The 14,700-nt window shown below is 39.0% G+C and overlaps 1 protein-coding gene across 4 annotated transcripts in view; it reads left to right on the plus strand.

The window, feature by feature from the left end:
* ADAMTS9 (ADAM metallopeptidase with thrombospondin type 1 motif 9) overlaps window positions 1–14,700 on the plus strand; it is a 160,440-nt gene that overhangs the window by 24,171 nt on the left and 121,569 nt on the right. For 3 of the 4 annotated variants that reach the window (XM_072785511.1, XM_072785514.1, XM_072785513.1), the window contains exons 4-8: window positions 6,739–7,028; window positions 9,264–9,347; window positions 9,449–9,564; window positions 10,508–10,548; window positions 10,663–10,768. In XM_072785511.1, the coding sequence (XP_072641612.1) occupies window positions 6,739–7,028; window positions 9,264–9,347; window positions 9,449–9,564; window positions 10,508–10,548; window positions 10,663–10,768 (637 nt within the window). The remainder of the gene's footprint in view (window positions 1–6,738; window positions 7,029–9,263; window positions 9,348–9,448; window positions 9,565–10,507; window positions 10,549–10,662; window positions 10,769–14,700) is intronic. The other variant, XM_072785512.1, reaches the window with a different exon arrangement.

Below are 14,700 nucleotides of genomic sequence, written 5' to 3' on the forward strand. Positions count from 1 at the left end.
AGGTAGTGTTCTTACCCAGCTGTATAAATGGGAGCGTGGAGAGTAAATGGGAGCCAGTTATTTGTCCAAGGTCAACAAGGGCTGGAAGCTTGCTCCCTTCAGAGCATGAGGTGTACAGCTTCTCTATACTAGTCAGCAAGGCCAGAACAGTTGTAAAAGCCAATATTAACTCATCTTCTTGTTATAAAATGTTACAACTTAAGTGCCTATGACATGGCCTTATGAAATACGCCACTGCCACTTCCAGCTGTCCAGTATGCCTAAATTTGTTTACCAAGTGCATGCAAAGGTTCAAGTTGCAAAATCAAATGTGCATTTGATTTTTGAAGGTATCACATGCTTTTTTGCTTTTTGGTAGGTGTTTTTGTAATAAGTCTATTTTTTAGAGTCATTTTAGATTCACAGAAAAATGAGAGGAAGATACAGAAACTTCCCATATATCCCCCTGCTCTTACACATGCATAGCCTCCCCTACTATCAACATCCTGCACCAGAAGGTACATTTATTAGTTGATGAATCCATGTTGACATAGCATAATGATTATATCATAATCACCTAAAGTCCACACTTATATTATGATTTCCTCTTAGTGTTTTATATTCTGTGGATTTGGACAAATGCATAAAATGACATGTATCCATCTTTATGATTTCATAGAGTATTTTCACTGTTCTGAAAATCTTCTGTGTTCTGTCCATCTCTCTTTGCCCCAACCGCTAGCAAACCACTGACATTTTGCTATCTCCATAATTTCCTTTTCCAGAATGTCATATAGTTGGAATCATACAGTGTATAGCCTTTTTAGATTGGCTTCTTTCACTTAACAGTATGCATTTAAGGTCCCTTTATGTCTTTACATGGCTTGCTAACTCATTTCTTTTTAGCTTTGAATAACATTCTATTGTCTGGCTCTACCACAGTTTATTCATTCACCTACTGAAGGACATCTTAATTGCTTCCAAGTTTTGCAAATATGAATATTAGCCATAGATATCCATGTGCCGGTTTTTCTGTGGACATGTCCTCTGGGAAAATACCAAAAGCATGATTGCCAGATCATATGCATGTTTAGTTTTGTAAAACACTGACAAACTGTCTTCCAAAGTGGCTATATCATTTTTCATTCCCACCATCAATGAATGAGCACTCCTGTTTTCCAACATCCTTGTCAGCCTTTGGTGTTGTCCGTGTTTCAGATTTTGGCCATTCTACTTGATGAGTGGTGGTATCTTAATGTTGTTTTAATTTGCATTTCCTTGGGGATCCCTGGGTGACTCAGCGGTTCAGCATCTGCCTTCAACCCAGGGCGTGATCCTGGAGACCTGGGATCCAGTGTCAGGCTATCTGTGTGGATCCTGCTTCCCCCTCTGCCTGTGTCTCTGCCTCTATCTCTCTCTCTCATGAATAAATAAATAAAATCTTTAAAAAAAAAAAAGAAAAGGCAAGAAAATTCTGTAGCCGCTTTGGAAAATAATCCAATAGTTCCTCAAAATGGTAAACACAGAGTTACTAAATGACTCAGCAGTTCTACTTCTAGGTATATACTTAAGAGAAAGGTAAACATAGTCACACAAAAACTTGTACATGCACATTCATAGCAGTATTATTCAACTGAGTTGTTTACCCAAATGCCTACCAATTAAAGAATGAATAAATAAAATGTGAAAGAAGCCAATCACAGAAGAAAACATGTTGTAGGACTCCATTTGTATGAAATGACAAAATAGGCAAATCCATAGATACAAAACATAGGTTAGTGGTTTCCAGGGGCAGGAGAGAAAGAGGGGGAGTGACCACTAGTGGGTACAGGGTTTCTTTAGGGGGCAATGAAAATATTCTAAAATCAGATAATGGTGATGTCACACAACTTTATGAATATGTTAAAAACCACTGAATTATACCCTTTGAAAGGATGGATTTTATGGCTATGTAAATTGTCTATTTTTTTTTTTTTTAAAGAGGAAGAGAGGACAGGGAGGGGCTGAGGGAAAGGGAGAGAGAGAATTTCAAGCAGACTCCCCACTGGGTGTGGAGCTCGATGCACTCAATCTCAGGACCCTGAGATCATAATATGAGCAGAAATCAAGAGTCAAACACTTAACTGACTGAGCCACCCAAGAGCCTCTATAAATTATATCTCAATAAACAGTGCTAATATATAAAGCTATGTGTTGGGGGGTAGGGTGAAGGAAGAGCAAAAGTACACAATTTGTACTGTGCTTTCCACCAGAGCAAAATTTCATTATGTAGCCCATTCTGATAAAACTAGTAGCAAAGTGCCCTTGCAAATTTGAAACACAAGCCTCAATTCTATTATGCTACAAGGTCATTAAAGAGAAATGTGGATGACTTTCTTTTTATCTTAATACCATATGTCCCTTGGTGGAAATTATTCTCTGTTATTACAGATTCTATTCAGAGGCAGGGGAGTTCAGTAGGTATACAAGTTGTAATTTCTGTATTTTCAATTCTCAATAAAAATGTTCATGCATTTATAGCCATTGTGAATATTTGAATCCTTAAAGCTCATATGATTTTTTTTTAATATTTTTAAATTTTTATTTATTTATGATAGTTACAGAGAGAGAGAGAGGCAGAGACACAGGCAGAGGGAGAAGCAGGCTCCATGCACCGGGAGCCCGATGTGGGATTCGATCCCGGGTCTCCAGGATCGCGCCCTGGACCAAAGGCAGGCGCCAAACCGCTGCGCCACCCAGGGATCCCAAGCTCATATGATTTTTAATGTTAAATTAAAATTTGCCTGTTAAAATGGATAAAGTGGTTGAAATTAGTTGAGCTAATTAGGTCACTAAATAGGATTCTAGGGGATCCCTGGGTGGCGCAGCGGTTCAGCGCCTGCCTTCGACCCAGGGTGTGATCCTGGGGTCCTGGGATCGAGTCCCACATCAGGCTCCCTGCATGGAGCCTGCTTCTCCCTCTGCCTGTGTCTCTGCCTCTCTCTCTCTCTCTCTCTCTCTCTGTGTGTGTGTGTCTTTCATGAATAAATAAAAAAAAAATCTTTAAAAAAATAGGATTCTAACTTGTGAGGATTAAAGATCAGATAGGTAAAAGACTGGGAAGTATTATATATTAGAAGGTGTTTTTGATTCTGATGAAGTAATTTTATTCTTGTTTTTTCATAAAGTATACTGAATTATTTTTTTGATACACAGGTTACTTGTAAATGAAATGTAGAATTTACATGTGTTGTTCTCTGTTATAAATTGTAGTCTTTTGTGATTAATAATGCCTGAAATTATTTAGCTCTGTTATTTAAATAAGTATACCTTGTTTCCAGTTAGTGCCTGAGTTCCTGCTCAGATTTTCACACCTCCCCTTTGATGATACTCTGAGAGTATGTTTTTCCCTGTCAGTGGTCAAAAAGTGAATACAGCATTTCCTGAGTGTTTTTCCCACTGCAAGTATACTTCTCTCTGATAAATCAAAATATTTTTGGAAGACCTTAAGTAAGGATTATTTCTTTTTCACAAACCAAGTGACATATTTTCTTTTTTAAACAGCTTTTTTTGAGATAAAATTCACATACCATACAATTCATCCTTGTAAACTGTCCAATTTAATGGCTTTTGGTATATTCATAGATACGTGTGACCATCATCACCATTAGTTTTAGGACATCTTTATCACTTGAAAAAGAAACGCTGTACCCTGTAGCTCTCAACCCCTCAAATCCCTGCCCCACCTCCAGCAACTAATCTACTTTCTCTCTCTTTTGATTTACCTATTGTGGACATTTCCTAGGACTGGAATCATGTACTGACTGGATTCCTTCACATTACTTTGTTGATAAAGTTTATCAACATGTTTTATAATTTTAAGAAAAGAGCCAATTCAGTAGGAAGATTTAACCAGTATAAATATACATGCACTTCCTAACAGAGCACCGCATACAGGAAGCAAAACCTGACAGAAATATAGGGACAAATTGACAATTCACATAATTGTTAAGACTTTAAAATCCTATATTCAATAATGGCTATAGCAGAGAGACAGAAGATCAACAGGAAGTAGAAAACTTGAATGACACTGTAAACCAACAACACGCAACAGATATCTATACAACACTCCGTGCAGTGACAGCAGGATGCAGATTCTTGTGATGTGCACATGGAACATTCTCCAGATTAGATCATACACTAGGCCATAAAAACAAAAACAAAAACAAAAAACCTCAATAAATTTAAAAGGATGGAGGTAATACGTAGTACCACCTGACTACAATAGAATGAAAGTAGAAATCAAAAACATAAAAAAAAATAGGAAATTCAAAAATATGTGGAAAGTAAACAGCACATGCTGAAGTAACCAAGAGGTCAAAAGGGAGTTTGGAAAATAGTTTGAGATGAATAAGCATGAAGATAGAACATACCAGAATTTCAGGGATGCAGGTATAACAGTGCCTGAAGGGAAATTTAGAACCATTGATGGCTCTATTAAGAAAGAAAAACTATCTCAAATTAATAATATAACCTTCTCCTTTAAGATACTAAAAAAGAGGGGGACCTGGGTGGTTCAGTTGGTTAAGCATCTGATTCTTGGTTTTGTCTCAGGTGGTGATCTCAGGGTTGTGAGATCAAGCCCTGCTTCAGGCTGCACCCCAGCATAGAATCTGCTTGAGTTTCTCTTTCCCTTTACCTCTGCCCCTCCTCCTGTTTTTGCTCTCTAGCTCGCTCACTCACTCTCTCAAATCAATCAATCTTTTTAAAAAAAGACACCAGAAAAGGAAGAGAAAAGGAATCTATAGCCTGAAGAGAAAAGAAAATAATAAAGATTAGAGCATAAATTGATTGAAATAGAAAGAAAAATGAGACTTTAAAATCTTTGAAACTTTACTGATCATAATAATTATATTAAGCCTTTACAGGAGACATTAAACAGAATTGTTTCTCTTTCGTAAAATGAATGACATTGTTTCTTCATGTATTAAAAACCACTTGATTTTCAACATGGCCTCCATACACCTGTTGTAAAAACCATGTACCCATCCCAATCCAGGGCTCTTGAGGAATCTTGCTCTAATAGAGTACATTTTAGGGTATAGATCAAACCCATGTCTGACGCCTCATACCACCACTTTCTGCTATGTGACATTGGACAAGTTGCTCAATCTCTTTGAGACTTATTTCCCTCATCTATAAAGTAACCGTTAATTTTTTTCATCTTGAGAGGAATTGTGAGATAACTTGCACAAAACAGCCTAGTTCAATGCTTGGCCCATAGTAGGTACTTGACTAGTATGTGTTCCACAGTCATTCAATAACTGAAAAATAGTGTAAATACCCATATGGCTTGGTTATAACATATATGGATGTTCTCAAAAGACACTGGCAGAAAAGAATGTCATATTGAATCCTACTGTGTACCAGACTTTGGGGTAGTTATGTGATCTATGACTGGACCACATAAAACTTGTTCGACAGTGTGGACTGATTTCACTATTTTTTAACAACTGCAAACAATCAGGCAAAATACACATCCTGGCCTAAATGGATTGTTTTAGCAATGGTTTTTATGATCAAATATTTGAACCCTTCCAAAATGAAACCACTTCCAATTTAACCTTTGTTGTTGTTATTGGTATAATAAATTCTATTCTTTGTATCTTAGGTAAGCATACTCGTCAGTTGTACTATTCTGTTGCCTGTTTTAAACTACAAGCTGCCAGCATTAAAACTATAAAGCACATTTATGAGATGATAGGCAAGATAATGGATTAAATTCTGTTTTTACTCAGAGCCTATTTGGGCAGGCACTTTTATGCTTATTCTGTTTACTGTGTGGTTGATGACTTGGTATTTGAATATTTTCACCAACAATATAAGCTTCAAGCCACGTTCCCTACTAGCGCTTCTCAAAACCTTAACATGGTTATGAATCATCTGGAGATCTCATTAAACTGAAGATTCTGGTTTATTAGGTCTGGAGTGGGGCAGAGGAGCATTTCCCACAAGTTTGAAGGGGCTGCCACTGCTGGCCCACGGATCACAGTTTGAGTGGCAGGATTGTATAGAACTGATGACATACCTAAGCAAGAGTCAGAATGAGTAGGGCTGATCAAGCATTCTACATCACCAACCCAACAGCCTCTTCATCTTCTCTGAGTTTAATCTATTTCCTTAACTGAGCCCTGAAAGAAATTAATTAAAAATTCAGAGCCGTTGAATAGCATCTTCTTACATTTCACATATTATAATGATTTCATGCAGTAATAGAAAAATACCTTGTCATGCATTTTCTAGAGTTCCTTTGTATATTAGCCTGGCCACCTCTCAGACCTCTTTATACTATAGCTCATTGTGTATCAAGAGCAGTGTGTAGGAAACATCTCCATTTCCATTCTGTAAAGCTCAGTACCTGTGCTGGCCCTGACTATATCTATGGCAAAGAACAATAAATGAAAACCACTTAAACCCCAGCAAGACTTTTGTTACCAAATGAAAACAGTCATAGGCAATTGTTTCCCTTAAACTCATTCCTGATTTTCTCAGACCTTAAGTGAGCATTTATGGAAGGTGCCAGGGAAGCTAATTTCAAGTCCTTAGTCATTTAGATGAGAGAGCACAGATTGAGTTTCTCCTGGAGAGTCCACAGTGTGTAGAACTTGATTCTGTAGGTAATTTGACAACAGAGGCATCATTTTAAGATGTGGCAAATTAAATCTTACTATGAAAGAGAAGTGGGTTGAAATGTAATGCATGCCATCCAATTTGTTGCAGAACACAAAAATAGTCACAGCAAAGACAAGAGGAAAATGAGAAGGAGAAGATGGGGAGCAAGGCATAGCCTGGCTGATGATGTGGCGGGATTAAGGAGCAGCTTAGCAACAAAGGCGCTTTCTGCCTATGGTAACAAGACGGACAGCACAAGAGAAAAGAGGACCCACAGAAGAACAAAGCGTTTTTTGTCCTATCCACGGTTTGTAGAAGTGATGGTGGTGGCAGACTACAGAATGGTTTTATACCATGGAACAAACCTTCAACACTATATTTTAACTCTAATGTCAATTGTAAGTACATTCAAAAGAAGGTGATTTATGAGTCCTTAAATGTGCCATTGGGAAATGGGTTTCCACCCAGTGCTTTGGAGGATCATTCTCAGGGCTGGCATTCCAACGATTCAGGCAAGTGACTGAAGAGAACATAAGATTATGTATTGGCTGCCTTTTTGTATTGACATCAACGGTGACAGTATTGAGTGTTCATTCTGTTAGACAATGTGCTTTGTAGTTAGTTAAAAGGCATCATTTCTAATCCTCCTGGCAAGTCTGCTAGGGGAGATTATCATCCCCATTTCATAGATAAGAAAACTGAGCCTCAGAGGAGCTGGGCCACTTGCCCATCGTCTTGTAAAGCTAGTAAGTGGCTTAGGGACTGCATGTGACCTCTAGATAGTCCACTTCCTAAACCCAGTGCTCTTCCTCTGAGATAGAAACTTGCACAGCCAGGTATGTGTCTGTAGTAAGACAGTTGGATGCCGGTTGTGAATCAGAGTCACCTGGGAGCTCTTTGAATTGCAGCTGCCTGCCTGCCTTTGTTTCTCTTCCCCAGAATTCTAATTTAGTAGCCCTGGGGTGAGGCCCACACCTCACACCTCACCTCTCCCTCTCTATTTTCCTACTCTGACTTTGAATTGAGAAATCAATAGATTTACATTTTTAAGAAAAAAAAAATCTAACAGAACGAAAGACTAATCATGAAAAAGAAGTGCCATTACCTACCCTGGCGCCTTCCAGAGGCCACCACTGTTAAAAGTTCTTTTTTGCATATGTTTCTAACCAGCACTGCCCAGGAGAAATATAATGCAAGCCACGTATGTAATTTAACAAGAAACAAGAAAAATTAGTTTTAATGATGTATATTATTTTCTATCAAAATGCTGTCATTTCAAAAATTGCAAAGGAGATATTTTACTCTTTTTTTTTCATACTAAGTCTTAAAATGCAATCTGTGTTTATACTCAACAGTACATCTCATTTTAGACTCATACGAAGTCTTAAAATGCAGTATGTGTTTACATTCAACAGTACATCTCATTTAGACATAAAGCCACATTTCCAGTGCTCGGTAGCCATGTGTGGCAAGTGGCCACCATGTTGGACAGCACAACTCAAGTTTGTATGCAGATACAACTTTTTTCAAAGCAAAACAGAACATTGTCACACACCGTTTTTAGAACAATATGTAAAACACAGCGTTTATTCTAATGGATTGACCTTAATTTATATGAACGGGAGCCTACTTTTAATAGATTTCCCAAAAGAATGTGAAAAACGACCGAATTTGAGTCACAGGTGCTTTAAGAGTTCTTTGCTTTCCCTGTCCAGTGGTTCTTCTTGTCTTCCCCTCACTGCTGTGAACCGCTCCCTTGTGCTCCCCACCCCAATCCCTTAACCTGCCTGCCCCACACTCTCCCCTCTCCTCCCTTCCCCATGCTCAGCCCCATGTGTTCCAGCCCTCTCCTGTCCTGGAGGAGGGAGAAAAAAATCCTAATCACACCTTGCCCAGACTCAAGTCTATTTCCAACCCATAAATTCAGACCTTTCAGAAGAATTTCAGTTATGAGCCTGGATATTGGGTCACACTGATGTAGGTTGAGCTTTTCTGACTGTGCCACTCACCACTGCAGAGTCTTGGGAAAGTTACTTAAATTCTCTGAGCCTTAGTTTTCTCACTTGTGCAGAGATTTTTGCTGTGGGGACTAGATGCAAATGCATATGCAATTTTCAGCGAGGGTCAAGTCCACAGTAAGCATGCAGTGAACGTTAGCTTTCATGATTAGCAATAATAATGAAAAAAACAAAACAAAGCAAAATGGGCTACTGGGTTGTGAAGAAGACAAATGGGAGGTAAGCACGAAGAACAGCAGTATTAGCAAACATGTGGTCCATGTGAAATTCCATAATTGGGCAATCTGGCACTTCAACTGGGTTGAAAGAGCTGGATCAAAACTTAATATCCAGTGTTTTGGCACAGAAAACTGTTAAGTTGCGTGGCGATACAATTTCCAAGGAAAACACTTTGAGATTTAAACTTGTTGGGATTCATTATTATCTGAAACTGCCATCTATGAATTTTTCAAAGAGAGCTTTAATAAATGTTTGCCGAATGAATGCAAATTCAAAACGACAAAATGCATATGTTGCGTGAAACGTGGAAAGAGGTGGAGCCCAGCGTAAGAAGTAAATTGCTTATTGCTTACACAGAGTTCACAATTAACCTTGAAAAATTTATCTCGGTTGCAGGTAGCCTCTATCTATAAAGACCCAAGTATTGGAAATTTAATTAATATTGTTATTGTGAACTTAGTTGTGATTCATAATGAACAGGTAATAAAGTTTTTTTTCTTCTTTCTTGTATATGTATCCGAAATGGCATATCGGATTGGTGTTGGTACAATGGGCCAATCATAATTCTTTTCTGCATTTAGGAAGGACCTTCCATATCTTTTAATGCCCAGACAACTTTAAGAAATTTTTGCCAGTGGCAGCACTCCAAGAATTACCCTGGTGGAATCCAGCATGATACGGCTGTTCTTGTAACAAGGTATATGGATTTCTTATTCCTCGAATCATTCAGTTTGCAAGCATGTTGGTGGGTGAAGTCGTATATTCTTGTTAGCCAGCCCGTAGGACCAGGTTCCCAAGCAGCACTATTGTGGAGGCCGCCCTGTGGATTGCAGGACATTGAGCAGTATCTATGGTCTCTACCTACTATCTGTCCGTGGCAGCCTCTCCTCTCGACTGTGACAACCAACAATGTCTCCAGACATTGTCAAATGCCCTCTGGGGTGGGGAGCAAAATCACCCCTGGCTGAGAACTGCTAGCCAACAGGTGCCAGGTAGTCAGTAGATGTGTTAGGCGGGCCAAACAGGAAACACCCTTAGACTAAAGGCAGGTGCTATTCAGATGGAGCTGGTTGTTACCATGTCACAAACGCATCTAGCATTGCCAGCTTCTGTGATTTTGCAAGAGGTCAGCAATATGGACTTTTTGTTTTGAGTGAAATCTTCCAAATTTTTACATGGTAGCTACTTTCTCAAAACTATTTAAAATGCTGTACAGGGCAACAGAGAGGAGTGCTGGCCTGCTTGTGTTTCCTGTTGGCCACCTCGGAGATAGTCACAATCACTTACTCATAAGTGAACTGAAATGAGTGTTTAGAGCCTTCTCAGGAATGTTCACAAACAGACTAGAATCACTCATGCCACTATAGGAGGGAAAGCCCAGGCTGGAGAGTTTTTTTTTACTTGCTCTGTGGCTACCCCTGTGGCCAAAGAAGCCCTCCTGATGTAGCTTTTAATCCTTACATCACTGGTTACCAGGCTTTTTTGAGTTACAGACCTGTGGCCTTCTTAATTGGCTTGTTGTAACCTCCTCCTCGATGAGGTAGACACTGTCGTGAATGCCTAGAAGACTGTCAGGTGTTTGCTTGTATTGACATTTACTCTTTGGTGTCGTCATGGCCCTAAGTCTGCTTTCCTTTCAGACAGGATATCTGCAGAGCTCATGACAAATGTGATACCTTAGGTGAGTCCGCTGTGCGTATCCTCTATGGCTACAACAGTTTATTACATGTTTTTATTCCAAGTCACAATTGCTTTGTAAAGTAAATCCTTCTTCTTTTTTTCCCCCTCTGAATAGGTCTTGCTGAGCTGGGTACCATCTGTGATCCCTACAGAAGCTGTTCTATCAGTGAGGACAGTGGACTGAGTACAGCTTTCACAATAGCCCATGAACTGGGCCATGTGTACGTTTCCTTGCCATATTTTCATTTAATTCAGAGTGACCTCAAACTTTTCTTCCTTTGCATCAGAGAGGATCCTCTTGACCTCAGAGAGCAGAGGGCACTTTTTGAGTCATAACAAAGACTTCAGGGTTGAAGAGCTTTGACTCTAGTTGGGAAAAATGACTTTAGAAAGCTGAGTAGCACAGCAGCCCCTCTTCAGCCATAGCTGACATGTCTTTGCTTTACCTACACACATTTTCTGTGAAATATCTAGTATTTTCCTTTCTTTCTGGGAGTTGGAGAAATGAGGCCTTTCCAGCCATCCACTGAAGCAAAGGGTGCATTAGCTTAGGAAACTTTCCTAGTGTAACATCTTTATCTGAGAGGGTCTCCCTTCATTGCTCTGGTTCACAAGATTTTCGCAGATCCAGATTGTTCCTGACTGTAGACGTACAAGGCTTTCATTCAGACATTTAGCCTCTGGGCACAGTGATGTCCCTAAAAGGGAAGAGATGGAACAAAGATACAGAGAAGAGAACATTTCCTAACCGTGGTCACTTAGTGGTTATTGTGAAATTGGCTTTTCCTTTTTGTTCTTTAGAAACAGAGCATAGCTAGAATGTGAGGTAAAACAGTGTAAAGTTACTAGAAATGATTGTGATTTTTGATCTGCATTGTTTTCTTTCTAGAATGATTTAATTTCTTATGCCATATCTTTTAAAAATAATTTTCTCAAGAGTTGTCACTGATAGAGTTGTACATCAATGGATAGGTCAGTGGTAACTTCGTTTAAAGGTAAATAATCTATTAAGCAAGGGTTTTTTTATTCAACAAATGCTTTTTGAAGGCACCTATGTGTTGTGTGCTGTTCTACAGGTAAAGATAAGATGCATATGTAGAGGCATCTCCAGTTTAGTTCAGCATATAATGGGTATATTTTGAAACTAGTAACTTTCAAGCATATTTTAAGAGCACACCAATTTTCTCTTCTCCAAAGGGAATACTATCAGATACCCAATATTTATAGCACAAACAAAGCATGGCTTTCATTAAGCAGTTGTGGTGGGCCAGAGTCCTGCTTAATCGGCCTCCTCTCTGTCCTTTTGGTTTCTGAAATATTTTTGTGAAACTCAAAGATTTTGTGGAACTCAGTTTGCAAACTTGACCCACCAGCGTTTCCCAAGACACAAGGTCTCCAGCACAATTCCAAGAGAATGGTCTGTCGGGGAAAAAAATAAAAAGGAGTTTCATACTCAAGTAATTTAAAAACTTTTTTCTTCCTGGTCTAGCCCTGCTTAGAGTCACAAGGCTCAGTGGCATAAAGTAAAGGCTCTGACAAGTACTGTATTAAAATAAACTGCTGAGTTTTGCTTAACTCAGTGTTCCCAAACTTATTTTAATAGAATCTTTTGGGGATTTTTGTTTGTTTTGCATAAAGTCTAGGAAATTCCTTTAGACCTTTAAATAGGAGGTTAGATTTGACCATGAAGAATAGGGTGGCATTTCACCAAGGCAGCCATTCCTGCCTCAGGAGACCAGATTGGGGGAGGTTCAAGATAGGAATGTAATCAAAGGGCAAGAGCTTGTGCAATTAACAGATTCACAGTTCCCCATAATCTATCGTTAAGAAAGGTAGAGTATTTAAAGAAATACAGTTAATTTCCTATTAATTCCTTCCTCACAAGAGCTAATAAACTCCTTTCAGGACAGCTAGTTTAGAAAGTTGACATTTTAAAGAAAGTAAGAATTTTGATTAGCAAAGGCCAATATTTTCAGGTATAGAGGAGCTGTGTGAACTGTACATTTAGCAAAGATCTCCCTCCACAAAAACCATGTGTTGGCATCAAACTAGGTGTTTTTATTTAGCTCCCTTAAACTTCATAAATCCCCACATGGTAGATATTGTTTCCATGTCAAATGATCTTAGTAATATTAAATTGCTTAAAGTCTAGTGCTAATAATGTTGGGGTACCAGCCTGTGATATTGGGGTACCAGCTCTAACATGGGAATCAGCTGAGAACCAGATACCCAAGTTCCAGTTGAATTGTTCTAATTCTTCATTCTCTTTATTTTTTAAAAATTTTTATTTATTTATGATAATCACACAGAGAGAGAGAGAGAGGCAGAGACACAGGCAGAGGGAGAAGCAGGCTCCATGCAGGGAGCCCGACGTGGGACTCGATCCGGGGTCTCCAGGATCACGCCCTGGGCCAAAGGCAGGCACCAAACCGCTGCGCCACCCAGGGATCCCTCTTCATTCTCTTTAACTTGAGAAAAATGTATGCCGTTTACCTCGCTATAAGATGGAGCTAATACATGCGCACCTTGTCTCAAAAGTGACAAGAAGTTAAAAAAAAAAAAAAAGGAAAGAAATAATTGGTGAATGATGTGAGTTGTTAGCTAAACAAAAGTGTATCTCTAGCCTCTTAGTAATCTTTTTTTGTTTTGGTGCTTTGTCTCATATAGTTAAGTTTGCTTATATTTTAAGGAAAATGAATATCTTTTTTAATTTGCTACCGTACTTGGTAGTAGATTTTCTGATGAACTTATTAAAGATTAAACATTAGGTTGTTATAGTCATGACTGTCTGGTAACATAAAACCCTGTTGGGGAGAAAAAAGTGTTTGCTCTTGTATTTGCTGAGGATCATTGGATGCTTCAAAAGCAGCTCCTACCTTCTCATATCAGCTTCTGGATGTACCAAATCTGAGTTAGGAGGAATTTGGGAAGTGACTGAATCTCTACTGGATATAGAGATCCTTACACAATATTACTGAGCAATCTTCCACAATTTGTCTAACCAGAGGGAATATGTTTTATGTATATTCCCAAACACAGAGATTTTAGAATCAGACTGGAGTGGTTTCCAATCCCAGCTCCCTCACCCCATCAGCTGTGTGACCTTAATCAAGTAATTCAATCTCTCTACAACTCACATTTTCTTTTTTTTTTTTTTTTTTTTTTTCAACTCACATTTTCTTATCTATAAAATGTGGATAGTAATAGCAGTTTTCACAAAAGGTAGTTAAATGAAATAAAGCATCTAACACAATTAACACATTGCCTGGTATGTTGCGAATGCAAAAAAGTCTTGGTTATTATTTTTTAGTGAAGTGCTCAATGATTGTTACTATCTAGCCCCTGCTGTGAGCAAAGGTGCCTGACATTTGAATGCCCAGCGGTTTAGCTCCGCCTTCAGCCCAGGGTGTGATTCCTAGGTCCAGGATCGAGTCCCATGTCGGGCTCCCTGCATGGAGCCTGCTTCTCCCTCTGCCTGTGTCTCTGCCGCTCTCTCTCTCTGTGTGACTCTCATGAATAAATAAATAAAATCGTAAAAAAAAAAAAAAAGTTTTCTACCGATGTGATGAAATAAACTTGATTTTACCTAGGTGTGGTAGGGGTGAGGAATAAACACCAGCTCCTTCACACCACGAGAAACAAACAACAAAGGTTTGAGCGTGTTGCTTGTATTGGGTTTATCAGTGTAGGTAGGATACTGACTCTGCAGCTGGGAACAGGAAACGGGGGCAAGTCATTCTTTTAAAGAAATGAACTCTTAAGCAGAAAGAACTGCTATTAATTTTAACCTAGACAAAGGTTTTCTATCTCATAATTTTCATCTGGCAATTATTCCATCAGGCAATTATTGAAGAGCCCAAGTCTTGTTAGAAGAAGAAAACCAAACCCAAGAGAAAGGAGTGGAATGGACTTCATGGGCTTTTATCCCAGCTTTTAGATACATGTGAAATGAGTCTACACACTTCTGTCTAGCTCACTGATTTCCCTATTTCACGATGAATGAGTGGAAGGGATTCCTCTCTCAATGCAAAGTTAGTCACATGTATCCGTTTTGCGACTGGGGAGTCATCCAGGGAGGACCACCTCTCTGCGCTCGGTACTGGAGCTGAGAATGGCATGTGGGTCATAGACTTGATGTCTCAAGATTGAGAAA

This window comes from Canis lupus, chromosome 19 (genome assembly GCF_048164855.1).
Source record: "Canis lupus baileyi chromosome 19, mCanLup2.hap1, whole genome shotgun sequence".
Classification (NCBI taxonomy): domain Eukaryota; kingdom Metazoa; phylum Chordata; class Mammalia; order Carnivora; family Canidae; genus Canis; species Canis lupus.